We start from the raw sequence: 27,021 nt of genomic DNA, 5'->3' as shown, positions 1-27,021 counted from the left end.
TAAGTGTCTGACATAAGAGTCCTTGTTGCCGAGATGCTCCAGGGGCAAGTATAGGGCCAGTGAGATGGTGTCTGCTGTGGACCGGTTGTGGCGGTATGCGAATTGCAGTGTATCAAGGAATGCTGGGAGTACGGAATTGATGTGTCCAACATCTCGAAGCAATTCATAATGATCGATGTCAAGGCCACCGGACGGTATTCATTGAGGCAGGTTGCCTGGTTCTTCTTTGGCACCAGTATGATAATGGTCTTCTTGAAGCAGATGGGAACCTCAGAACGGAGTAGGGACAGGATGAGGATGTCCGCGAATACACCTGCCACTTGGTCAGCGCAGGATCTGGGTGCACGACCATGGATCCCGTCAGGACCTGTCGCTTTCCGAGGGTTCACTTTCAAGAAGGTCGATCTGATTTTGGAGGCTGTGACCGTGGGCATGGGTGTGTCCAAGGCTGCTGGGGCAGTTGACAACGGTTTGTTGGTTTCCTGCTCGAAACAAGCATAGCATGCATTGAGTTTGTCGGGAAGGAGTGCGCTGTTGCTGAAGATTCTACTCGGCTTTACTTTGTAGCCCATTATGTTGTTTAGGCCTTGCCACAACCGACGAGAGAGTCCACATCATCGCTTAGTTTGGTATTGTCTCTTGGGAGACCCTGTTGGCTTTGCGGAGGTCGTACCTAAATTTCTTGTATAGGTCAGGGTTGCCTGCCTTGAATGCCTCAGACGTGGCCTTCAGTCGGGAGTGAATCTCCCGATTAAACCATGGTTTCTGGTTGGGTAATGTACGTACTACCTTCTTTGACACACAAATCTTCTACACACTTGCTGATGAAGTCTGTGATGGTGCTGGCATACTCGTTTAGGTTAGCTGCTGAGTTCTTAAATATGGACCAGTCCATTGACTTCAAGCAGTCGTGTAGGAGCTCTTCCTTTGCCTCGACCTTCTTAACCGGATTCTCTTGCTTAAGTTTCTGCTTGTCAGCCGGGAGAAGAAGCACCGTCTTGTGGTCCGATTTTCCGAAGTGCAGTTAGGGGATGGATCATCAGGCGTCCATGATATTTGTGTAGCAGTGGTCAAGGATGTTGGGGCCCCTGTTGGGATAGGAGATGTGTTGGTGGAATTTTGGCAGTACACTTGAGGTTGGCCTGGTTGAAGTCCCCGGCCACGATGAACGAGGCCTCTGGGTATTCTGCTTCATTGTTATTTATAGCGGTTACAATTCATCAAGCGCCTTCTTCACTTCCGCCTGGGGTGGGATGTAGACCCCCATGATGATGGCAGAAGTGAATTCCGTGGAAGGTAGTATGGACGGTACTTCACAGTCGGGTACTCCAGGTCCGGGGAGCAGTAGTTCGCCAGGGTCGCCACATCCGAGCACCAGGAGTTGGCGAGGAGGCAAACCCCTCCACCCACTCCAGGTTCAGTCCTGGATGTGATTAACAGCAGGAATAACAGCAGAATCCAACCCGTCATCACTTGTGAACCCTTTGGTGTTTCAGCATGTTGGACGACTGAGTGAATCCCTCCCCACAGTGAGAGCAGGTGAATGGCTTCTTTCCAGTATGGACTCGCTGGTGTGTCAACAGGGCAGATGAATCACTAAATCTCTTCCCACAATCAGAGCAGGTGAATCGACTCTCCCCAGTGTGAACTCGCTGGTGTCTCCGCAATGTGGATAATGTTTGAAATCTCTTTGTGCAGTGAGAGCAGCTGAACGGTCTCTCCTCAGTGTGAATGCGCTGGTGTTCCATCAGTACCTGAGAGCTTTTAAACCCACTCCCACAGTCAGAGCATTTAAAGGGTCTCTCATTGGTGTGAGTGACATTGTGGCTCAGCAGGTTGGGTAACTGACTGAAACCCTTTCCACACACAGTGCAGGTGAATGGCCTCTCCCCGGTGTGAACCCGCTGGTGTGACTGCAGGTGGACTAACTGAGTGAATCCCTTTTCACACACTGTGCAGGTGAATGGCCTCTTCCCGGTGTGAACTCGCTGGTGTGTCTGCAGGTTGGGTAAATGAGTGAATTCCTTCCCACACACAGTGCAGGTGAATGGCCTCGCCCCGGTGTGGACTTGATGGTGTCTCTGCAGATGGGATAACCGAGTGAATTCCTTCCCACAGTCAGAGCAGATGAATGGCCTCTCCCCGGTGTGAACTCGTTCGTGTCTCCGCAGATTGCCAATGTCAGTGAATCCCTTTTCACACTGATAGCAGGTGAACGGCTTCTCTCCAGTGTGACTGCGTTGATGCCTTTCCAGCTCATGTGGGGCTCTGAATCCCTTCCCACATACAGAGCAGGTGAACGGCTTCTCTCCAGTGTGACTGCGTTGATGCCATTCCAGCCCATACGGGCCTTTGAATCCCTTCCCACAGTCCTCACATTTCCATGGTTTCTCCATGGTTCGGGTGATCTTGCGACTCACCACGTTGGACGATCAGTTGAAGCCTTGTCCACACACAGAACACATGTACAGTCTCTCCCTGATATGAATGGTGTAGTATTTTTTCAGACCATGTAACTGGTTAAAGCTGTTTCCACAGTCAGTGCTCTGTAACAGTCTCACACGGGTGTGTGTGTGTGTCTCAGTGCTTTCCCAGACACACCGATGTTTAAAATCTCTTGAAGCAGACAGAATAGACAAACATTTCTCCTTCTAGATTCAAACGCCGATGATCTTCGGTGCCCAAGAATTGAGTGACTCAGTCAGTTCTTGATGTGATATTTAGTTTGAGATATCCACCTCAAACTCCTCTCGTAACTTCCTGCAAAAAGATTTTACAAAAATCATCGTCAGTACAGGATAGAAATTCAGAACAGACAATTCTAGTTTCTGTCGAATAATTTTAGCTCTCTCTCTTTCCCTCAAATGCTCTAAATCTCCATTCCACACACAGCAGACTGAGAATGGAGGGAGAGTATCTAATATTCATCCTCCCAATTCTCCTGAAGGCACTGAATCAGGCTGATTGACAGATCCATGCTCACTGCTTCCTGTCCTGGACACAGAGGCTGCCAGACAGATATATGTCTCTGTTACTGGACGATAAATGTGTGTAATATACAGACTAGATTCACTTCCTTCCCCTCCCAATTCTTATGAAGGTGCTGATTGATGTTGATCAACAAATCTAAACTCACTACAACCTGTACAAGAGTAGAGACTCTCTATCTAAGTATATTTACTGATTAGAGATTGGGTGATCCTGAGGAAGAATTTTATTTAGTCATGGAGTGGTCATGAGCAGGAAGCCACTGCCCACAAGGGTTGTGGAAGTCGAGATGATCAATAATTCAAAATAGAATATGAAGAAAATAAGCTTTCAGGTGAACAGGGATATCGAGGGGGAATGGGACTGACTGGATTGCTGTACAGAGACTCAGCATTGAGTTGAGTTCCCAAATGGATTCTGTCAGTGCTGCAATGACTGTATGACTGGAAATATATAATGTAGGTACAGTACTATTTACAAAACTAGAAATAATAATACATGTATTTTATGACAGAACCATCAGTAATACATCTAATACATTCCATATAACACTGGATATATCTCTGTCCAATATAACATTTTAAAAAATTCATTTACAGGGTGTGGACATCGATGATTAGGCCAGCATTTATTGCCCATCCCTAGTTGCCCTTCACAAGGTGGTGATGAATTGCCTCCTTGAGTTGTAGGTACATCTCCTGTGCTGTCAGGGAAGGAGTTCCAGGATGTCGCCCCAACAACAATGAAGGATGATATATTTCCAAGTCCGGCTGGTGAGTGACTTGGAGGTGAACCTCCAGGTCGTGGGGTTCCCAGGTATCTGCTGCTTCTGTCCTTCTAGATAGTAGTGGTTGTGGGTTTGGAAGGTGCTGGCTGAGGAACCTTGGTGAGTTACTGCAGTGCACAGTATAGATGGTATGCACGACTGCCACAGTTCGCTGGTGGCGGAGGGTGTGAATATTTGTGGAATGGGGAGTAGTCAAGCAGGCTGCTTTGTTCTGGATGGTGTAGAGCAGCATCTTGAGTGTTGTTGGAGCTGCACTCAACCAGGCAAGTGGTGATTATTCTATTACACGCCTGACTTGTACCTTGTATATGGTGGATAGGCTTTGGCGGTCAGGATGTGCGTTACTCGCTGTAGCCTTTGGCCTGCCCTGGTGGCCACCGTATTAATATGGCTGGTCCAGTTGAGTTTCTGATCAATAGTAACCCTCAGGATGTTGGTTGTGGAGGATTCAGCGATGGTAATGCCACTGAATGTCAAGGGGCGGTGGTTAGATTCTCCTTTGTCGGAGCTGGTCATTGCCTGGCACTTGTGTAGCACAAATGTAACTTGCCACTTATCAGCCCACATCTGGATACTGTCCAGGTCTTGCTGCATTTAGACATGGACTGCTTCATTATCTGAGTCGTCGCGAAAAGTGCTGAACATCGTGCATCCCCACTTCTCACCTTATGATGGAAGGGAGGTCACTGATGAAGCAGCTAACCATGGGTGGGTCTGGGAATGTGCCCTGAGGAACTCCTGGAGCTGAGATGATTGACCGCCGACCACCACAACCAAGTTCCTTTGTGCCAGGTATGACTCCAACCAGCGGAAAGTTCTCCCCAGATTCCCATTGACTCCAGTTTAGCTGGGTCTCCTTGATGTCATACTCAGTCAAATGCTGCCTTGATGCCAAGGGCAGTCACTCTCACCTCACCTCTGGCATTCAGCTCTTTCATCTATGTTTGAACCAAGACCGTAATGAGGTCAGGGGCTGAGTGACCCTGGCGGAACCCAAACTGAGCGTCCAGGAGCAGGTTATTGCTGAGTAAAGTGCTGTTTGATTGCACTGTTGATGACTCCTTCCACCACTTCTGCTGATGATGGAAATAGACTGATAGGGAAGGAATTGGCTGGGTTGAATCATGTCCTGTTTACTGTCCCCTTAAATGTCAGCCATCTCTGGGGAAACCAGCCGTTTAATTGTGAACATTAGGAAAGAGACGATCCTTTTAGCCAGACAAATAAATGTATCAAGCTGAGGGAGCAAAGGATGTCAATGTCTTGAAGAGAGAGAGACCTGGGCCAAGCTTTCCAGAGTCTGCACCCTCCCTGGATTCACTTCCTTTCCCTTCAGTTGCTGCAAGTGACCAATTGAAGGTCAGAATGAGAAAAGAAATGGAAAGGGGGAGAAAAGAAAGTGTTTTACTCACAGATGTTGGACAGGAGTCTGTGCAGCTCAAGCTCATTCAGGGTTGGAGGAACAACAGCTTTGCTCGGCAGAAACCTCCATGTCCAGCTTCCGGAATGAGACAATGGGAGAGCTCTGATTGGCGGAGGAGCAGAGTCCTTCCGGTCCTCCAATCTTCCCATTGGTCACAACTCAGCAGTGTCAGCGGAGGTGAGCTCCCTCTGCACATGCGCAATGTCCCCTCTCCCTGAGACATGTGCAGTCCCGGGTTGGGAGAGAGGGAATCATAGATAGCCGGAACTGTCAGCCGGTTGCCTGGAGACCATGGGCGCAATTCTCCACTCCCACGCCGGTTGGGAGAATCGCCTGGGCCGTTGAAATTTCCGGGGATGCCGGTCCGACGCCCTCCCGCGATTCACCCAGCGGCGGGAACTGGCCGGTCGAGTTTCGCGGGCCGCAGGCACCCAAAATGGCGATTCTCCGGCACCCCCGCTATTCTGAGGCCCGGATGGGCCGAGCGGCCAGGCCAAAACGGCGGGTTCTCCCCGGCGCCGTCCACACCTGGTCGCTGCAGTCGTGGGCGGTGCATGAACGCTGGGGGGGTGGCCTGTGGGGGGGGGGGGGGCGAAGGGGGTTCCTGCACCGGGCTTCACCTTGAATGTGGGGTGACCCGCGATCGGTGCCCACCGATCGTCGCCCGTCCTCTCTGAAGGAGGACCTCCTTCCTTCCGCGGTCCCGCAAGATCCGTCCCTCATCTTCTTGCGGGGCGGATTTGGACAGGACAGCAACCACGTATGCACGGGTTGGCGCCAGCCGCGTCATCTATTCGGCACCGCTTTTACGCGGGCGACAAGGCCTGGCGCGGGTAGATGACGCTGCCCCGATACTGGCCCATTGTCAGGGCCTGAATCGGTCAGGACCGGGGCCGTTCCGCGCCGTCGTGAACCTCGATGGCGTTCACGACGGTGCGGCCACTTCGGCGTGGGGGTGGAGAATCCCGCCCCATGTCTCGAGGATGCGGAGGGGAGGGGGGAAAAATGGACGGGGGCGGGGCTCCATATCCGCGCGTGGGGCAAGTGCACTCAAATGCAGTGACGTCTCCGCGGCGCGGGTTTATTCCAATTGGCTGATCTAGAGGATGAGGATCTTTGTGATGTCACAATGTGGAGGTTGGACAATGAGTTTCAGACTAAAACTTCCTCCTCTGGGCAACATCTGGGAGCAAATCAATGTCTCCCCCTTTCATAAGGTCATAAGATATAGGAGCAGAGTTAGGCCATTTGGTCCATCAAATCTGCTCCGCCATTTGATCATCGATGGTCTCATCCTGGCCTCAACTCCACCGTCCTGAGAGTTGTCCATAACCCTTCAACCCGATTAAAAATCTGTCTAACTCCTCCCTAAATTTACTCACTGTCCCAGCTCCACCACACTCTGGGGTAGTGAATTCCACAGATCCACTGCCCGTTGAAGAAGCAGTTTCTCCTCAACTCTGTTTTGAATTTGCTACCTCTTATGTGAAAACTATTACCTCTCGTACTGGAATGCCACACTAGAGGCAGCAGCCGCTCCAAGTCTACTTTATCTTTCCATTTATTTTCTCATTCTGAGGGGATATTGGTAACTTGCAGCAACTGAAGAGAAAGGCAGTGAATCCAGTCTGTATGTGGCACACATTTTGAGTTCAGTATTTATAGACATATTTCTGTCTGGCAGTCTGCATGGAGAATTTCAGGCCTCTGTCCAGGATGGGAAGCAGTGAGCAGGGATCTGTCAGTCAGCCTGAATCAGCACCTTTAGAGAATTGGGAGGATGAATATTACATACAGCAGAGTGAGAATGGAGGGAGAATGTGTTGGATGGCGATTTACTGCTTTTGAAGAATGAGAGGGGAAAGAATGTTTCATAGTAACTAGAATTGTCTGTTCTTAATTTCCATTTGTTTTACAGGATATTAGATGATGATTTACCGAAAAAAAGACTTCAGGATGTGGAAGAGTCACTTGGTTATGGGTGGCACGGTGGTTAGCACTGTTGCTTCACAGCTCCAGGATGCCAGGTTCGACTCCCGGCTTGGGTCACCGTGCGGAGTCTGCCCATTCTCGTGTCTGCGTGGGTTTCCTCCGGGTGCTCCGGTTTCCTCCCACAAGTCCCGAAAGGTGTGCTGTTAGGTAATTTGGACATTCTGAATTCTCCCTCAGTACCCGAACAGGTGCCGGAATGTGGCGACTAGGGGCTTTTCACTGTAATTTCATTGCAGTGTTAATGTAAGCCTAACTTGTGACAATAAAGATTTTTATCAGGACCTTAATATCATCAGGAGAACCATCACAGCAAAAGACACTTCTGGGGTTAAGGATTGCCAATCAGGCAAAGGAATAGAATGGAAGTAAACACAGGAACGAAGAATCACATTGGGCTGGTTCCAGGAGAATTGAGTGACAACTTCAGCGACGTAACCATGGAATATGATGTTTGATTGTGTTAAAAGTAAAAGGGCAAAGTTCTATTTATAGTTTAAGGGATACGTTCCCTATAAAAATAGTGTTTAGGCATTGTTGTTTCTAGTTTGTATGTTGCAGGAAAAGTCATAAACTTGAAGTTTGTCTTATGACTCATTAATTTGTTCACTGGGTTTAGAATTTATCTTTTAAAATTCCTGATCTTTTCAGAGATCTTACACAGTTGGTTTTGAGTCGCAAGTTTCAACTTACCATTCAGTCTCAGGCAACTTGCTGTCTCTCTGTTGCTCATGTCAATGACAGCCCAGTAACAGAGCTGAAGGTGAAGATGCTGTGACCCCTTGTAGTAGCTGGGATCAGTAGAAAGAAGAACCATAGTTTCTGGTTGAGCTTTGTGTGAGCTGTCTGACCATGATGATATATAAAATAGCTAACCAGGTACTATGTTGTGATGAGGGTTTATAAACAGACCCTGGGTAGACAAGTTAACTGAAGCTGTGGGTTTGTCAGCTGTACAGTGAAACCAGGCGTCCAACAGGCACAGAGACCTGTAATATTGGACACTGGGTTTAATCCTGTTCTGTATTAAACAGACCTATCTGATACTGCGGTGATATAGATAATCTGACTCTTAATTCATTCAATTCCAAAAGTGAAAAACATTGATTCAAGTAGAGTGATTACTCTGTTAATCTGTGAATAAAGTGGTGTCAGTTCATGCAGATCTCTGTCTGAACTCAATTTCATTACTTATTTTTGTTATGACTAGGGTCTCTCCCACTCTCTCTCCTCTCCCCTCTCTCTCTCTCAGTCTCTGGCTCTCCTCACTCTGGTGCCTCTCTCTCCCTCTGCTGCCTCTCTTGCCCTCTGTCTCTCTGTTCTCTCTCTCCTGTCTCAGTCTCTGGTGCTCTTCATTTCTCTTTGGTGCCTCTCTCTCCCAGTCTCTCAGCTGCCTCTCTCTCCTCAATGCTGAGGAAGGCAGGTAGGGGCAGCACGGTGGCACAGTGATTAGCATTGCTGCCTCACGGCGCCGATGTTCCAGGTTTGAACCCGGCTCTGGGTCACTGTCTGTGTGGAATTTGCAAATGAAAAGAAAATGAAAATGAAATGAAATTCACCCTTGTTTGCATGGGTTTTGCCCCCACAACCCAAAGATGCGCAGGGTAGATGGATTGGCCACAATAAATTGCCCCTTAATTGGAAAAAAGTAATTGGTTACTCTACATTTATATTTAAAAAAAGGAAGGCAGGTGGAATAGTTTCCTTTGGTAGCTGACGGCCAAGAATATAAGAGCAGGGAGATTGTGCTGGAACTGCATCAAACACCAGTTAGACCACAGCCAGAGCACTGTGGACAGTTCTGGTCACCACATTACAGGAAGGATGTGATCACACGAGAGAGGCTGCAGAGGGGATTTATGATGATGTTACCCAGGATGGAGAATTTTAACTATGAGGAAAGATTGGAGAGGCTGGGGTTGTTCTCATTGGAACAGAGGAGGCTGAGGGGAGATTGAATTGAGTTGTGTGTAATTCCGAGGGGCACAGATAGAGTGAATATTTCCCTCAGCAGAGTCCAGCCCCTGCAGTCAAACATGAAGTCGCTGGTGTGTCAGGAAGTGGGATGAGTGAGTGACTCTCTATCCGCACAGAGAACATGGAAACAGCAGCTCCCCAGTTTGAACTTGCTGGTGTGTCAACAGGCTGGAGGATTGGCTGAATTCCATCCCACTCCTGGAACATTTTTCAATGTCCTCTCCCCAGTGCCAGCAGGCTGCCTGACTGAGAGAAACTCTGTCCACAGACAGAGCAGATGAATGGCCTGTCGTTAATATGGAGATGCTGGTGTCATATTGATATTGTTCATTCCGGGGACTTCCGGTGACAACATAAGTAGATATTACCCCTTTGAACTGAATTGGCCACATTCCTCTCGGAGGTATGTTCTATTCTCTGAGCCATCACCCATTTGTCCCTGTTGATCCTCAGTGGTCGCTGAAACTGAATCTTCGAGGCTTGGCTCTTATTCTCCTTCTGACCCGTGTCCCAGACAGGTCAAATTTACTCTACATCGAACTGTCGAATGACATCTTTCTTCTAACCACAGATCCATTTGTCAGACATTGTGGTTAAAGGTGTCAACTCAGGTTCTGCTCGGCATTTCATCGGTGGTTTGGGAGGCTCCGAACGCGGTCGTAAGGGGAGAGGTGATTCTGTTTAAGGCCAAGGTGGATAGGAAGGAGAGGGAGGAACGCCAACAACTGATGGAAGAGATTTTGGAGGTGGATGGGAGGTACGTGAGGGACCTGGACCCAGGGCTCCTGGCAAAGAGGAAGGAGTTGCAGGTGAGGTTTGACCTATTGTCCACAGGGAAAGTGGTGCATCAGCTGAGAAGGGCGAGTGGGGTTGTCTGAGTCTGGGGGGAAGGCAGAGTGTGGGTCAGCTCCGTAGGGAGGCCGCAGCAAGGGAGATCGTTCGGGTGCGGCACAGGATGGAGGAGTTGGTGGTGGCTCCAGAACAGGTTAATAAGATGTTTGAGGAGTTCTATCGGGGCTTGTGTAAGTCAGAGCCACCAGAGGAGGAGTGGGAGATGATGGAGTTTCTGGGTGGGTTAGAGTGCCCGAGGTTGAGGGGGGTGGAGAGGGCAGGGTTGGAGGAGCCGATAGGGGTGGACGAGGTGAAGGTGGCGATTGGGAGGATACAGGCAGGGAAGACAGCGGGGCCAGATGGGTTCCCAGTTGAATTTAATAAAAGATTTAAGGATAGGCTGGCACCGTTGATGGTGGGAATGTTCAAGGACGCAATGGACAGTGGTGCCTTGCTGCAAACGATGAGGCAGACGTCCATTTTCTTGTTGCTTCAGAAAGGCAAAGATGACTTCCGGTGGCGGCCATGGAGTGAGAGGTTGCTTATTTGGTAGCTCCCGCTCCTGGTGGACCTTTTCCCCTGACTTATTGGGGATTTGATCGGTAAAATTGGAGACTGGTGAGGTAGAGGAGAAGAATCTCCCACCAGTTTATGGAGACGTGGATCAGAAGTGATCTGCAAAGGAGAGACTGTTGGGCAAAGAAGGGAGTGAAGACTGCACAGGAAAACATGGCGGAGGCTCAGGGACTGGGATTGCCGGCCCAGTGGTCAATGGAGCAGCTGGTGAAATTCCTTCAGCAGAGCTTTGCCAAGCAAAGACAAGAGTACCTGGACCCGATTAAGACGGGGATTGACCGGGTGGAGCAAAGATTGGAAGGCCAGGGACAGGTGATCCAGAAGGTGGAAGAGGCTGAGCACGAGGACCAGCTAACCGCAATGGCAGTGGAGCTGATGAGGGACCACCAGAATAGGCTGCAAGAGGTGGAGGATCTGGAGACAGGTCGCACAGGCAGAACCTGAGGATCGTTGGCCTCCCGGAGGACATTGAGGGTTCGGATGCAGGGGCACACGTGGCGCGCATGTTCGAGAATCTGCTGGGGGAAGGTTTACTCGACCCTTGGAGGTGGACAGGGCGCACAGGGCACTTGCAACGAAGCCACGGATGAATGAGGCGCCGAGGGCGATGGTGGTATGAATGGTGGTACAAATGCACCGGTTCCTGTATAAGGAACAGATCTTGAGGTGGGCCAGGCAGACGAGCTGCGGTAAATGGGAAAAGAACGAGCTGCGCATTTACAGGACTTGGGTGCGGAACTGGCCAAAAGAAGGTCGAGCTTCAACAAAGTTAAAACGGCCTCTTTCAGAAAGGGGTGAAGTTCGGCACGTTGTAACCAGCTCATTTGTGGGTTACTTACGAAGGGCAAGAACGTTGTTTTGGATCGCCAGATGAGGCGATGAACTTTATTAAGGACAGGGGACTGGCAGGTGGATGGAGGACATTGAACTTCGGGGCGAGTAATTCTGTGCCTATGCTGCTAAAATTTATTTTCTTTATGGGCTGTGTATACAGTGTTTTTGTATCAATTTTGGGGCCGTTGTTCAGTTTTGTATGCGGGTTAACTTTGTTCTTGTGGGGGGGATGGTGGGTGGAATTTTCTTCTTTGTGTTTGTTGGGAATTGTTATGTTTTGCATATGTCTGTTCGAGCGGAGGCGGGGGGAGATCAATGGGGGGGTAGGATGCTTGGCGCCATGGGCGGGGGTTACCAGGCTAGCTGGGTGGGCCAGCTCAGTGGGGACCAAGCAGGTGACTAGTTTGGTATGGGGGGTTGGGATTGCTCTTTTGTTAGTGTGTGTGTGTGGTTGGGGGGGGGGGGGGGGGGGGGGGGGGGGGGGGGGGGGGGGGGGAGAGAGAGAGAGATTGTTCTGCTGACAGGGGAGGGACTGGTATCGGGTGACAAATTGGAGGCCGATGACGGTGGGCGCTCGGGGATGGACCTGAGGAGGTGTGGGACGCGAGCTGGAGGCTGGCCTAAGAAGGGTGATGGTTGATCAGCTGGGGGGGGGGGGGGGGGGGGGGGGGGGGGGGGGGGGGGGGGGGGGGGGGGGGGGGGACCAGGCTGATCACATGGAACGTGAGAGGGCTGAATGGGCCGGTCAAGAGGGCTCGTGTGTTCGCGCATTTGAAGAGATTGAAGGTGGACGTGGCAATGTTACAAGAGACACATCTGAGGGTAGTGGATCAGACTAGGCTGAGGAACGGGTGGGTCGGGCAGATATTTCATTCGGGGCTAGACTCTAAAACTAGGGGGGGTTGCAATCTTTTTTTTTTATAAATATAAATTTAGAGTACCCAATTAATTTTTCTCCAATTAAGGGGCAATTTAGTGTGGCCAATCCACCTAACCTGCACATCTTTGGGTTGTGTGGGTGAAACCCACGCAGACATGGGGAGAAAGTGCAAACCCCACACGGACAGTGACCCAGGGCCGGGATTCGAACACGGGTCCTCAGCGCCGCAGTCCCAGTGCTAACCACTGCGCCACATGCCGCCCCTCAGGGGGTTGCGATCTTGATTAATAAGCGGGTGTCATTTGAGGTAGGGAATATAGTGGCGGACTCAGGGGGAAGGTACATCAACATGTCCTCATCATGTGCCAGGCTCAGCCTGATACAATTCAAGATGGGTGGTTCATCGGACACACATGACGGTGTCCCGGATGAGCAAGTTTTTTGGGATAGAGGACAGGTGTGTGACGTGCGCGGGAGGGCCTGCTAACCTTGTCCACATGTTTTGGGCATGCCCGAAGCTCAGGGGACACTGGCAGGGATTTGCGGATGTCATGTCCATTGTGCTAAAAACAAGGGTGGCGCCGAGTCCAGAGGTGGCGATGTTTGGAGTTTTGGAAGATCCAGGAGTTCAGGGGGCGAGAGAGGCTGACGTCTTGGCCTTTGTCGCCTTGGTAGCCCGGAGACGGATATTGTTAGCATGGAGGGACTCGAAGCCCCCGAAATCAGGTGTTTGGGTTAGCGACATGCCTGGGTTTCTTAAGACGCGAGAAAATTAAGTTCACCCTGAGAGGATCAACGTTAGGGTTCGTTCGGAGGTGGCAGCCGTTTATCGACTTCTTCAGAGAAAACAACGGCTATGTTGTGTCTAGAGTCGGCGGGAGCAGTGGGAGATGGAGGGATGCTTACGCTCGGAACTATGTTTACATTTGTATTTGTATCGCTTGTTATAAAAGCATAAATGCCTTAATAAATGTTTTTTAAAATATTGCCCCTCGCACCTTAAACATATGTCACCTGGTAATTGACTTTTCCAACCTGGGAAGAAACTTCTGACTATCCACTCTGTCCATGCCACTCGGAGATTTTGTGAACTTTTATCAGGTCATCCCTCAATCTCCGTCGCTCGAGTTTCGAATCCAAATTTATCCAACCTTTCCTGACAGCTAATCCCCTCCAGGCCAGGCAACATCCTAGTGAACCTCCTCTGTACTCTCTCCAAAGCCTCCACATCCTTCTGGTAATGTGGTGACCAGAATTGCAGGCAATATTCCACATGTGGCCGATTTAAGGTTCTGTACAGCTGCAGCATGACTTGCCAATATTTATACTCAATGCCCCGACCAATGAAAACAAGCATTCCCGCAGGGTGTATGGATATCTGAATCCTTTCTCTCACTAAGAGCAGGTTAACGCCTTCTCCCCTGTGTGAACTTGCTGGTGTCTCTGCAGGTGGGATAACTGAGTGAACCCCTTATCACACACAGTGCAGATGAATGGCCTCTCCCCGGTGTGAACGCTCTGGTGTCTCCGCAGGTTGGATAACTGAGTGAATCCCTTCTCACACTGAGAGCAGGTGAACGGCCTCTCCCCAGTGTGAACTCGCTGATGTATGCGCAGGCTGGATAAGTCAGTGAATCTCTTCCCACACACAGAGCAGGTGAACGGCCTCTTCTCAGTATTAACTCGGTGTTTCTGCAGCGCGGACAACTCAGTGAATTTCTTCCCACTTGGACAGCAAGTGAACGGCCTCTTCCCAGTGTGAACTCGCTGGTGTTTCTGCAGGTGGGATAACTGAGCGAAGCCCTTCCCACACCGAGAGCAGGTGAACGGCCTCTCCCCAGTGTGAACTCGCTGGTGTGTCCGCAGGGTTGATAACTGAGCGAATTCCTTCTCACACTGAGAGCAGGTGAACGGCCTCTCCCCGGTGTGAACTCGCTGGTGTGTCCGCAGGATGGATAACCGAGTGAATCCCTTCTCACACTGAGAGCAGGTGAACGGCCTCTCCCCAGTGTGAACTCGCTGGTGTATCCGCAGGGTGGATAATTGAGTGAATTCCTTCTCACACTGAGAGCAGGTGAACGGCCTCTCCCCAGTGTGAACTCGCTGGTGTGTCTGCAGGGCGCATAACACAGTGAATCCCTTCCCACACACAGAGCATGTGAATGGCCTCTCCCCATTGTGACTGCGTCGATGAACTTCCACCTGAGACGGGGCCCTGAATCCCTTCCCACAGTCCCCGCATTTCCACGGTTTCTCCAGGGTGCGGGTGCCCTCGTGTCGCTCCAGGTTTGATGGATCAGTTGAAGCCTCGTCCACACACAGAACACGTGTATGGTCTCTCTCGTCTGTGAATTGTGTGAGATGTTTTTTCAGGCTGTGTAACTGGTTAAAGCTCTTTCCACAGTCAGTGCCCTGGAACACACTCACTCGGGTGTGTGTGTCTCGGGGCTTTCCCAGTCACATCGATGGTTAAAATCTTTTGAAGCCGACAGAAAAGCCAAACATTTCTCCTTCTAGATTCAAAGTCCGGTGATATTCAGTTCCAAGGAATTGAGAGACTCAGTCAGATTGAGAGGTGACGTTTGAGATTTCTGTCTGTAATTCCTCTTCTAATATCCTGTAAAAACAAAAGATATCACTGTCAGTACAGGATAGAAATTCAGAACAGACAATTCTAGTTCCTAGAGAACATTCTTTCCTCTCTCATTCCCCAAAAGCTGTAAAACTCCGTCCAACACACTCTCCCTCCATTCTCACTGTGCTGTATCTAATATTCCCCCTCCCAATTCTCCTGAAGGTGCTGATACAGACTGATTGATAGATCCATGCTCACTGCTTCCTGTCCTAGGCACAGAGATCATAACAAATACGAGCTGCAGTTGGCCATTCGGCCCATTGAGCCTGCTCGTCTATTCTGTGGGATCATTGGCCGATCTATGTCAGCGACATTCTCCGTGTTATTGACCAGAGGCTGAGTGTGCTGACTCAATATCTGTGAGCTCATGAGGCTGAGCTGCAAAACACCAAGGGTCGACGATCCCGAGGAGAGAATGCTGAATGTTGAGCAAGATGCCTCCTCGCAGGGGCAAGAATTTAATCCTTGGAAAACCGGCTGAGTGGTGTGGTGGACTCCTGAAGAACTTGGAGAACTGAGGGTCAGAGAAAGAACATCTGAGTCTAAGGCCTGCCAGAAGGTGTGGAGGGTAAGGATCCCGTTAGGTTCTTCAAGGACTAGCTGCCATGTTTTCTCAAGCTGGATGTGAGGCCTGGATGTTTCAAATTAGAAAGGGCATCGGATCCTGTCTTTGAGGCCAAGGGATAGTTTTCATCCCAGGCCTGTGGTCATTCACTGCCACAACTTGAAAGATCACCAGAGGGTCCTGGAGACGGGTCAGGTGAGGTAGGACCTGGCTCCCACCTCACCTTACAGTGAATTATGTTGCTTTATCCTGTGACCCTGAAAATTGTATCTGACAACTCTCAGGTCTTTCAATAATCCAACTACTGCCTTGGTCTTCGCAAAATCCTTGAAGGCAAGGATTGGAGCAATGATTTGCAGCTCGGACTAACTCAGGCTCTAATCCGGACTCTTTCCCTATCATGGTGTTGTTGTCTGAATTTGTTATCTTTTATCCTGTTGAAGGGAGTTGTTATTCTGTGAGCACCGATTGAATGTCTTCTTCTCCTCGAGTGTTCCAGGGACTCATTATCTTATCTCAGTTATGGTACATGTGCCGTGTGCTGATTATCCATCGTCTTTCTTCTATTATCGGAGCGTTAATCATGGCAGAACCGAGTGGTGCCATTGCCGAAAGGGTGGTTCCACTGTGCTAAAGTGGATTGGTCACACTAAATTGCCTCTTAGTGTCCAAGAAGTTTAGGTTAGGGGGCTTGACCATGATCAATGCATCGGGTTACGAGGATAGGATGGGGAGTGAGCTTCAGTGAAGTGTTCTTTCTGAGGGTCACTTCAGACTTGAGGGGTGAATGGCCTTCTGCACTACGGGAGTTCTATGTCATCTATGTTGTGTTATTCATTTTAATTTGTATATCCGGTTAGTCTGTTTGTAATATTTTACAAACTGAATTGTTATCCTCTGTTATTATATAATCTTACTCTCTTTCCCCACACACTATTCTAACCTGTTAACTGGTTGTTCAATTGATCTGGCATTTCATCTCGAGGCTCTGTTCCCTCAAATATCCTGTTCCAAATTAATTCTGCAATGCGTTGCTCGGATTTATGTTGGCAATATCTCTTGTTCCACTCTGTGCCCATTTCCACCATTTTTTCTGTTGCACATTGTTTAAAAAATGATTTAAAAAATAACAATTCATTAAAAATCTGTCCACCTCATCCGTGAATATATTCAATGAACCCCACACCCCACTGTCCCCTGTGGAAGAGAAATCCAGAGACTGACAACCCTCTGAGGGAGGAGATGACTGGAAATATATAACATAACTACAGTACAATATTACACAACTGGAAATAATAATAAATGTACTTTATTACAGAACCATTAATAATATCTCTAATCTGTACCATATAACAACACAAGACTTGTCTCTGTCCGGTATTAATTTACTGGCTCCTTAAATGTCAGCAATCGCCTGGAGAAACCAGCCCATTAATTGTGAACATTTAGGAAATTAGCCAGACAAATAAATGTGTCAAGTTTTTCAGAGAGAGAGAGAGAGAGACCTGGGCCAAGCTTTGCAGAGTCTGCACCCTCCCTGGATTCACTTCCTTTCCCTTCAGTTGCTGCAAGTGACAAATTGAAGGTGAGATAGAGACAATAAATGGAAATATTTTATTGTAATCACAATTCAACAGTTACAAAAAACAGTTTCAAGGCACAGGGCCTCAATACATTTCAAGTAACAATCCCCCCAAACACCTAACACAAACAGCCGCGAGGCACAAGGCCTCAATACAATATGGCTGTTTCAGAGCAAAGAAGAACCACAAGGCACAAGGCCTAAATACCTGTTTTAACAGTCACGTACCAAAAACAATCACAAGACACAAGGCCTCAATACACTTAAAAAAATTTACAGGACAAAATCAATCAAAGGGCACAAAGCCGTGACCCACTTCAACATCGGGTAAAAAACAGTCACAAGATACAATAACAACGCCTCATCAACATAGAAAGACAGTACAACCAGAAACAACAGAAAGGGAAAAAACGCATACCGAAAAGAAACATCTACTAAATACGGAGAGCCGCCCATGTCCGCACTCGATCACCCCCGTTTGTCGCCCCCCGAAGGAGTCCCCAGTTAAACCCAATCGCCAGTCCCAAGCCGCGAGCCAGAGAATCCAGCAAGCGGCTACTTCGCTCACCAACAGCTCCCCCCCCCCGCCCCCGCAGCCAAACACATCGGAGGAGAGGCTCCCTCCGCAAGGAGCACAGACCACCGGAGAGTCACATCCAGGCGTGGTAGAGGAGAGAGGCGCCTTCAGTCATGGAACCGTGGAAACCTACTCAACCGGCAAGGGGCCATTGGTAAGCTGAGCGATCCAACAACACGGCCAAAACAAACAACAATAAACCAACATTGATTCAGTGTTGCAAGACTATCAACAGTCCAGTCAAAGACAACAATAAACAGCATCATGTCGAAAACACCCACTAAACACGAGAAACCACCCGGAAAGGTGAGTAATCACCCCTGGTACCCAAGGGGTTCTCAGTCAAAACTTAAACAACCGTCCTAAGCCGCTCGCCAGCAAGCAGCGAGTTCATTCATCGCCCGCCCACCCCACTCCACCCAGCCCGGCAGCCCACACACCGGCGGAAAGGCTCCCCCTCGCTGGGAGCACAGACCACCGGAGGGGAGTCACATCCGGACATGGCAGGAGAGGGTCCCCCCTTTCATGGACCCTGCCCAAAGGCACGGGACCACCCGGAAGCAGAGCAATTTAACATCATTGACAAAGACAACAGTAATAAAACAAAAATCCAGGAAAAATGAAATGTTTGTCCCAGACAAGAAAAAAAGCAAAGTCCAACACAAAAGCTCGTTATCACACCGTGCAGCGCTCAAAAGAGTTCACCAAATTACACATTTCATGTTGTGATCTTCGGCCCTCGAAGCCTTATAGCCGAAACTCACGACGAGCAAAGAGTCCACGAAGTCCACCAATGGCAACGGCCGGGGGGAAACCCCGGGAGTCGCTCCAAAGTCGGCAACAGTCAGTAAAAGGCTGGAAAGTCCCAGAGTCTATCCCGACCGTCCAAGGGGACCAACCCCCCGGAGCCTCCAGGAGCAACAGCAACCCACCACCAACCCACCCCGGGCTGCAGGCGGCGGGCGCGGCCTTCCGTTAGAATTCCAACCCTGGCCCCAATCCGACCTGCCGCTTCCAGTAACAAATCCAGCTCCCCTCCTTCCTAGCTCCCCTCCTTCCTCCATTCCGCAAACCCCGACCGCCCACCTGGCCCTCCGAGAGCCTGCGCTTGATGGAGACAGCGCAGAGGGAGCTCCACGCCCCATCCACCCCCTGCTGCGCCTGTCCTGGGCCAAGCTTTGCAGAGTCTGCACCCTCCCTGGATTCACTTCCTTTCCCTTCAGTTGCTGCAAGTCACCAATTGAAGGTCAGAATGAGAAAAGAAATGGAAAGGGGGAGAAAAGAAAGTGTTTTACTCACAGATGTTGGAGACAGGAGGAAGTTTCAGTCTGTGTGAATCTCATTCACACAACGCTCGCGCTGATTGTCTGGAGGACCAGAGTCCTTCCGGTCCTAACTCTTCTCATTGGTCAACACCTCACAGGAAGGTCAGAGGGTGGGCTTTCCCATGCACGTGGGCAGCCGCTCTACTCTCTTGGACATGCGCAGTCTCGACACGGAGGGAGGGGAAATCACCGAGAGGCATCTCGCTCGGGCCGAGCTGTCAGCCGGTTGCCTGGAAACCTTGTCTGGAGGAGGGGGAACAATGAGTGGCGCGGAGCTGCCGGGCCTGCGCACTGGAACCCTGGACGTCACCGCGGATTCCTATGCGTCCGCCGGTAAGTTGTTGACCAATGGGAATAGGTGGTGAACCGGAAGGACTCTCTTCCTCCATCCAATCAGCACCTCGGTTGTCTGAATGCGGAAGCTGGACAATGAGGAAACCTGGGGCTTCATACAGGAGGAAAACCTCCTCCTGTCTCCAACATCTGTGAGTAAAACACTTTCTTTTCTCCCCCTTTCCATTTATTTTCTCATTCTCACCTTCAATTGGTCACTTGCAGCAACTGAAGGGAAAGGAAGTGAATCCAGGGAGGGTGCAGACTCTGCAAAGCTTGGCCCAGGTCTCTCTCTCTCTCTCAGATACATTGACATCCTTTGTTCCCTCAGTTTGACACATTTATTTGTCTGGCTGAAAAGATGGTCTCTTTCCCAATGTTCACAATTAAAGGGCTGGTTTCTCCAGGAGATGGCTGACATTTAAGGGAAAAGTAAATTAATATCAGACAGAGACGTGTCTCGTGTTGTTATATGGTACAAATTAGATATATTATTTATGGTTCTGTATTATTATTTCTAGCCTTGTAATATTGTACTGTAGCTTTATTATATATTTCCAGTTATCTCTTCCCTCAGAGGGTTATTAGACTCTGGATTTATCTTCCACAGGGACCAGTGGGGTGTGGGGGGGTCATTGAATATATTCAGGGATGAGGAGGACAGATTTTTAATAAGTTATTTTGAAAATCATTTTTTAAACAATGAGTGCAACAGAAAAAATGGTGGGAAATGGGCACAGAGTGGAACAAGCGATATTGCCAACATAAATCCGAGCAACACATTGCAGAATTAATTTGGAACAAGATATTTGAGGGACGAGAGCCTCGAGATGAAATGCCAGATCAAATGAACAACCAGTTAACAGGTTAAAATAATGAGTGGAGAAAGAGGGTAAGATTATATAAAAACAGAGGCTAACAATTCAGTTTGTAAAATATTACAAACAGACTAACAGCATATACAAATTAAAATTAATAACACAACATAGATGACATAGAACTCCTATAGTGCAGAAGGCCATTCACCCCTCAAGTCTGCAGTGAGCCTCGGAAAGAACACTTCACTGAAGCCCACTCCCCATCCTATTCTCGTAACACGGTGCATTGATCATGGTCAAGCCACCTAACCTAGACATCTTGGACACTAAGAGGCAATTTAGTGTGACCAATCCACTTTTGCTGCACATCTTTGGACAGTGGTAGGAAACTGGAGCAACCGGAGGAAACCCACAAAGACACAAGGAGAATGTGCAAACTCCACACAGACAGCCATCCAAGGCTTGAATTGAACCTGGGTCCCTGGCACTGAGGTAGCAGCATTAACCACTGTGCCCTACTCCCAGCCTAAGTTAAATTAAATTCACTCATGGAAAGCTCAGGAGGTGCAAGTCAGTCAAATTGGACCCTATGTATTTGAGATAGGAGTCCCATACTTTACCCAATGCATCAGACTTGTAATGAATTACAGACATTAAAAATTGCATGGAGATGCATTCCATAATCAGCCTATGCCAGTTTTGGATAGAGGGAGACCTGACTGGTCTGCTTCAGTATTGAGCCAGGTGAATGTTGGGTCCATCCTACCCCAATCCCTGAAGAACCTAAGACGAGAGGCCAATTGATGAAGCCTGATTTTCGGGAGATCATACCCTCCCATAGCTCCTGGTGATTGTAGCTTATCAGACCTCAGGCGAGGTTTCTTTGTGTTCCAGATAGAGTCATAGATATTTTCAGCATGGAAACAGGCCCTTCGGCCCAGCTAGTCCATGTCGCCCAGTTTCTATCACTAAGCTAGTCCCACTTGCCAGGATTTAGCCCATATCCCTCTACCCACTTTGCCCATGTAACTGTCTAACTGCTTTTTAAAGGACAAAATTGTACCTTCCTCTACCACTGCCTCTGCCAGCCGTTCCAGATGCTCACCACCTTCTGTCTGAAGAAATTTCCCCTCTAGTCTCTTTTGTATCTCTTTCCTCTCACCTTAAACCATGCCCTCGAGTTCTAGACTCCTCTATCTTAGGGAAAAGATGTTGACTATATACCTTATCTATACTTCTCATTATTTTATAGTCCTCTATAAGATTATACCTAAGCCTCCTACGATCCAGGGAAAAAAGTCCTAGCCGATCCAGCTTCTCCTTATACCTCAGACCATCAAGTCCTGGCAGCATTCTCGTAAGTCTCTTCTGCACTCTTTCTAGTTTAACAATATCCTTCCTACAATAGGCTGACCAGAATTGTTCCTCATCATCCAGATGAGTTTTCTGCACTAAGGTTATGTCGACTTTCTCCTTAAGAAAGGAGAGGATCGGCGGTCTATTCCCACGTTTAGTGACGTCACGACTGGAGGAGGTCAGCAGCGACCGGTAGCGACACAAGATGGCGACCACCGGGAGTAAGACTGTAACAGTTCCACGCAATTTCCGTCTTTTGGAAGAGCTAGAAGATGGCCAGAAGGGGGCAAGTGATGGGACAGTAAGTTGGGGACTTGAAGATGATGAAGATATGACACTTTCAAGGTGGACAGGGATGATTATTGGACCTGCAAGAACAATTTATGAAAACCGAATATACAGCCTTAAAATAGACTGGCCCTAGATATCCAGAGGCAGCTCCACATGTTAGATTTGTAACAAAAATAAATATGAATGGAGTAAATAGCTACAATGGAACGGTGGATCCAAAAAGCATATCAGTCCTAGCTAAATGGCAGAATTCATATAGTATCAAAGCTGTTCTGACGGAACTTCGGCGCCAAATAATGTGTAAAGAAAACGGAAAATTCGCTCAGCCCCCAGAAGGACAAAGTTACAGCAATTAATCTGGAATTGTACCTCCCACTATTCAAGCTTACTTCATTCTCCACTGTAGTATTTTTTTTCTAGGCGCATCTTGTAGATCTCAAAGTACTGGGAAAAAAAATTCCCATTTAAAAAGCAATTAATCTTAATACTGTAAATGTAAGCCAATACTAATTGTTTTTGTTGGACAAAGTTGTATGATAACACAAATAATCTTGCGCGTAACCACTGTCTACACAGTAGAATCTTTGTCGTCAGGAATTATCTATTGAAATTAGTACTGTTGAGACCAATGTGGCACATTTAGCTAAAGCTGTGAATATGCACATCACACAGACACTTGCTGCAGGTTTGGCCTTTAAATTATTGTCCCTTCGCAATGGTATTAAAGCTCAGGGCTATTTATTAGAGTCTAAACACAAAGGTTGGAACGATCAGTGCAGTATTGTTTTCTGGTCGTCATCTGCCAATGGGATTTATCTTGCTTTCAGAGCCAATCTTTACTTTGTGCTGTCTCTAGTAAATGCTGAACACGGCTGATGTATTTTGGACCACTAACCTTAGTTTGCTGTAATGTGGATGCAAGCTACGTGTATAACTATTTGGTGTGTCCAGGACTTTTTTGACATTCGTGTTTGTACAAAGCCACATTTTAAAGCAGCGGGTATCACCACAACTCTTAAACAACCATTGTTTCCATTAAAAACCTATTTTATTGAAAAAAATGTTTAAGATATTAGATGTATGGATATAACAGTCTCGGAAATTAAAGAATTTAACATAAAAAATAAAAATAAAAAAAAGAAAGGAGAGGATCTTTTTCCTTCTGATAGGGTGATGGATGCCCCGTACATTCCCTGAGAAAATTTGAAGATCACCTGCCGCCATTAATTAGGCGACAGAGAGACAGGAACAGATTTTCACACCACAATCGGGCGTGCGTCATTACCCCCTCCTCCAACTCACTTTACACCAGAGGCACCAAAGTTTCCCCAAACTGCTCCTTTCACAGCTAAAAGTCCCGTCTATACCAGAGTAGGATAAAGTCAACAACACATAAACCCTCCCATAATAACAAAAATACAAAAGAATCACCACCACAATAGACCCAAGGGGACGTTCCTCAATAAGACTGAGGACCCGGAGGATTAACCCCATGGCCAGACTGTTGTTACCCTCAGGATACCTTCTCCAAAATGAGGAGAAGAAAAGAAGGGCCAACAAGGGAATGGGGATCGAATATCCCTCCCACATTTTAGACCCACCTGTGAAGACCTGCATCCACCACCACGCACCCTTCGGCAATGGCCCCACTTGATTCTGCCATGATTAACGCTCGGATAATAGACGCGGATAATCAGCACACGGCACATCTACCATAACTGAGCTAAGATAATACGAGTCCCTGTCACACTCGAGGAGAAGACATTCAATCGGCGCTCACAGAATAACAACTCCCTTCAACAGGATAAAAGATAACAATTTCAGACAACAACACCCATGATAGGGAAAGAGTCCGGATTAGAGCCTGAGTTAGTCTGAGCTGCAAACCATCCCTCCAAATCCTTGCCCTTCATGGATTTAATGAAGGCCAAGGCAGTGGGCACCTCGGCCTTCATTAAATTGTGGGCAGCACGGTAGCATAGTGGATAGCACAATTGCTTCACAGCTCCAGGGTCCCAGGTTCGATTCCGGCTTGGGTCACTGTCTGTGCGGAGTCTGCACATCCTCCCCGTGTGTGCGTGGGTTTCCTCCGGGTGCTCCGGTTTCCTCCCACAGTCCAAAGATGTGCAGGTTAGGTGGATTGGCCATGATAAATTGCCCTTAATGTCCAAAATTGCCCTTAGTGTTGGGTGGGGTTGCTGGGTTATGGGGATAGGGTGTGGAGGTGTTGACCTTGGGTAGGGTGCTCTTCTCCAAGAGCCGGTGCAGACTCGATGGGCCGAATGGCCTCCTCCTGCACTGTAAATTCTATGAAAGGAGTCGGATTATCCAAAGACTTGACGGAGTTGTCGGATATAATTTTCAGGGTCTCAGGATAAAGCAACAGAATTCACTCCCGCAGCCTTGAGTTCCCTTCAAACTTCATCGAAGCCGTGATGCTTCGTTTGTGTGGCTGCCGAAAAGTCCTGGAAGAAGGAAATCCTCACTCCCTCATGGAGCCGGGTCCCACCTCACCTTACCCGTCTCCAGGACGCTCTGGTGATCTTTCAAATTGTAGAAGCGAATGATTACAGGCCTGGGATGAAAACTATCCCTCGGTCTCAAAGACAGGATCCGATGCCCTTTCTAATTCAAAACACCCAGGCCTCACATCCAGCTTGAGAAAACGTGGCAGCCGGTCCTCGAAGGACCTAACAGGAGCCTCACCCTCCACACCTTCTGGCAGGCCGACGACTCGGATGTTCTTTCTCTGACCCTTGGTTCTCCAGGCTTCCGCCACATCACTCGGCCGGTTTCCAAGGATTTAATTCTTGCCTCCGAGGAGGAGGCATCTTGCTCAACATTCAGGATTCTCTCCTCAGGATCGTCGATCTTTTCCTCGGTGCTTTACAGCTCGGCCTCATGAGCTCACAGATATTGAGTCAACACACTCAGCCCCTGGTCAATAACACGGAGAATGTCGCTGAGATAGATAGGCCAACGATCCCACAGAATAGACGAGCAGGTTCACTGGACCGAATGGCCAACTGCAGCTCCTATTTGTTATGGTCTCTGTGCCCAGGACAGGAAGCAGTGAGTATGGATCTGTCAATCAGCCTGAATCAGCACCTTCAGGAGAATTGGGAGGGTGAATATTAGATACAGCAGAGTGAGAATGGAGGGAGAGTGTGTGGGACGGAGATTTACAGCTTTTGGGGAATAAGAGAGGAAAGAATGTTCTCTAGAAACTGGAATTATCTGTTCTGAATTTCTATCCTGTGCTGACAGTGATATCTTTTGTAATTTTTTTTACAGGATACTAGGGGAGGAGGAATTACAGACAGAAATCTCAAACGTCACGCCTCAATCTGACTGAGTCTCTCAATTCCTTGGAACTGAATATCACCGGACTTTGAATCGAGAAGGAGAAATGTTTGTCTGTTCTGTTTGCTTCAGAAGATTTTACACATCAGTGTGACTGGAAAAGCCCCGAGACACACATCCCCGAGTGAGAGTGTTCCAGAGCACTGACTGTGGAAAGAGCTTTAACCAGTTACACAGCCTGAAAAAAACACCACACCATTCACAGTGGGGAGAGACCGTACACGTGGTGTTGTGTTTGTGGACGAGGCTTCACTTGTCCAATCTGCAGAGGCACAAGGTGCCCGAAAACATGGGGAAACCGTGGAAATGTGGGGATTGTGGGAAGGGATTCAGGACTCCATCTCAGCTGGAAGCTCATCGTCGCATTCACACCGGGGAGAGGCCGTTCACCTGCTCTCAGTGTGGGAAGGGATTTGCTCTGTTATGCACCATGCAGACACACCAGCGAGTTCACACTCGGGAGAGGCCGTTCACCTGCTCTCAGTGTGGGAAGGGATTCACTCAGTTATCCAACCTGCAGATACACCAGCGAGTTCACACTGGGGAGAGGCCGTTCACCTGCTCTCAGTGTGGGAAGGAATTCACTCAGTTATCCAACCTGCAGACACACCAGCGAGTTCACACTGGGGAGAGGCCGTTCACCTGCTCTCAGTGTGGGATGGGATTCACAACTTCATCGAACCTGCAGAATCACCGTCGAGTTCACACTGGAGAGAGGCCGTTCACCTGCTCTCAGTGTGATAAGGGATTCACTCGGTTATCCAGCCTGCGGAGACACCAGCGAGTTCACACAGAGGAGAAGGCGTTAACCTGCTCTTAGTGAGAGAGGGATTCAGATATCCATACGCCCTGCAGGAACATGAGCAAGTTCACACCTGGAAGAGGCCATTCACCTGCTCTGAGTAGGGGAGACATTCAATGATCTGTCCCAACTACGGAGACACTAGCGAGTTAATTCTGGGGAGAGACCATTCATCTGCTCTCAATGTGGGGAGGGGTTTTGTGATTCATCACACCTGTTGTGACTCCAACAAGTTCACAATAAATTACAGATGTTGGCTCCGTTGTTATTGTTTCTGCTCTCACTGACATCCAGGACTGCATTTTGTTCATTCTGACATCTGGTGAATGGTGATGATTGGAGGGTTTCTTTCTGCTGGACTGGTCAGTCTAACACCTCTGCCTCCGGTGGGCTGACCATTTTTGAGGCTAGTTGCGATTACCTGGTTCCAAGTTTGACGAGGAGCACAGAATGAAAAGGTGTTTGCACGTTGGAAGTTATTTAGTTCCCAAAGCAGCCATGTTGCCATGAAGATGGGCTATGGTGGTTACAGGGTTCTTTTGCCTAATTTATCTGGGTGTTTCTCGCAGAAGGAAACTGTCAGGGTATGAGGGACAAGTTGTCTGTGGTAGATTGGGAAATTACAATAAACATATCACTGAAAGTGGCAACGCAGGTGGATAAGGAGCTAAGAAGGCAGACGGCATGCTTGTCTTCATTGGTCAGGGTATTGAGTATAAAAATTGGCAAGTCATGCTGCAGCTGGATAGAACCTTAGTTAGGCCACATGTGGAATATTGCCTACAATTCTGGTCACCACATTACCTAAAGGATGTGGAGGCTTTGGAGAGAGTACAGAGGAGGTTTACCAGGATGTTTCCTGGCCTGGAGGGTATTAGCTGTCAGGAGAGGTTGGATAAATTTGGATTCAAAACTCGAGCGACGGAGATTGAGGGACGACCTGATAAAAGTTCACAACATTTCCGAGTGGCATGGACAGAGTGGATAGTCAGAAGTTTCTTTCCCAGGTTGGAAAAGTCAATTACCAGGTGACATAAGTTTAAGGTGCGAGGGGCAATATTTTTTTAAACATTTATTAAGGCATTTATG

At 48.6% G+C, this 27,021-nt stretch overlaps 1 protein-coding gene, 1 long non-coding RNA gene and 1 pseudogene across 3 annotated transcripts in view; 2 read left to right on the top strand and 1 right to left on the bottom strand.

Moving 5' to 3' along the window:
* LOC140418063 (uncharacterized) overlaps positions 1 to 14,739 on the bottom strand; it is a gene marked incomplete at its 5' end in the record, with an annotated part of 28,724 nt that extends 13,985 nt beyond the window's left edge. The window contains 3 exons of the mRNA XM_072501490.1: positions 1,476 to 2,415; positions 11,134 to 11,255; positions 13,696 to 14,739. Coding sequence (XP_072357591.1) covers positions 1,476 to 2,415; positions 11,134 to 11,255; positions 13,696 to 14,739 — 2,106 coding nt within the window. The remainder of the gene's footprint in view (positions 1 to 1,475; positions 2,416 to 11,133; positions 11,256 to 13,695) is intronic.
* Positions 14,740 to 19,311: 4,572 nt separating this feature from the next.
* LOC140422498 (uncharacterized) lies at positions 19,312 to 26,188 on the top strand. Of its 2 annotated transcripts, XR_011947493.1 has the most exons (3): positions 19,312 to 19,454; positions 21,373 to 21,477; positions 25,062 to 26,188. It is a non-coding gene; the product is annotated as an uncharacterized lncRNA (long non-coding RNA). The 2 variants fall into 2 exon arrangements; XR_011947494.1 differs by lacking the exon at positions 21,373 to 21,477.
* LOC140422489 (ubiquitin-conjugating enzyme E2 variant 1 pseudogene) lies at positions 21,620 to 22,898 on the top strand (annotated as a pseudogene).
* Positions 26,189 to 27,021: the final 833 nt, after the last annotated feature.

Source organism: Scyliorhinus torazame, chromosome 5 (assembly GCF_047496885.1).
Source record: "Scyliorhinus torazame isolate Kashiwa2021f chromosome 5, sScyTor2.1, whole genome shotgun sequence".
Taxonomy (NCBI): domain Eukaryota; kingdom Metazoa; phylum Chordata; class Chondrichthyes; order Carcharhiniformes; family Scyliorhinidae; genus Scyliorhinus; species Scyliorhinus torazame.
The sequence above is the reverse complement of the archived record's forward strand: the minus strand, read 5'-3'. Positions and strand labels throughout refer to the sequence as shown.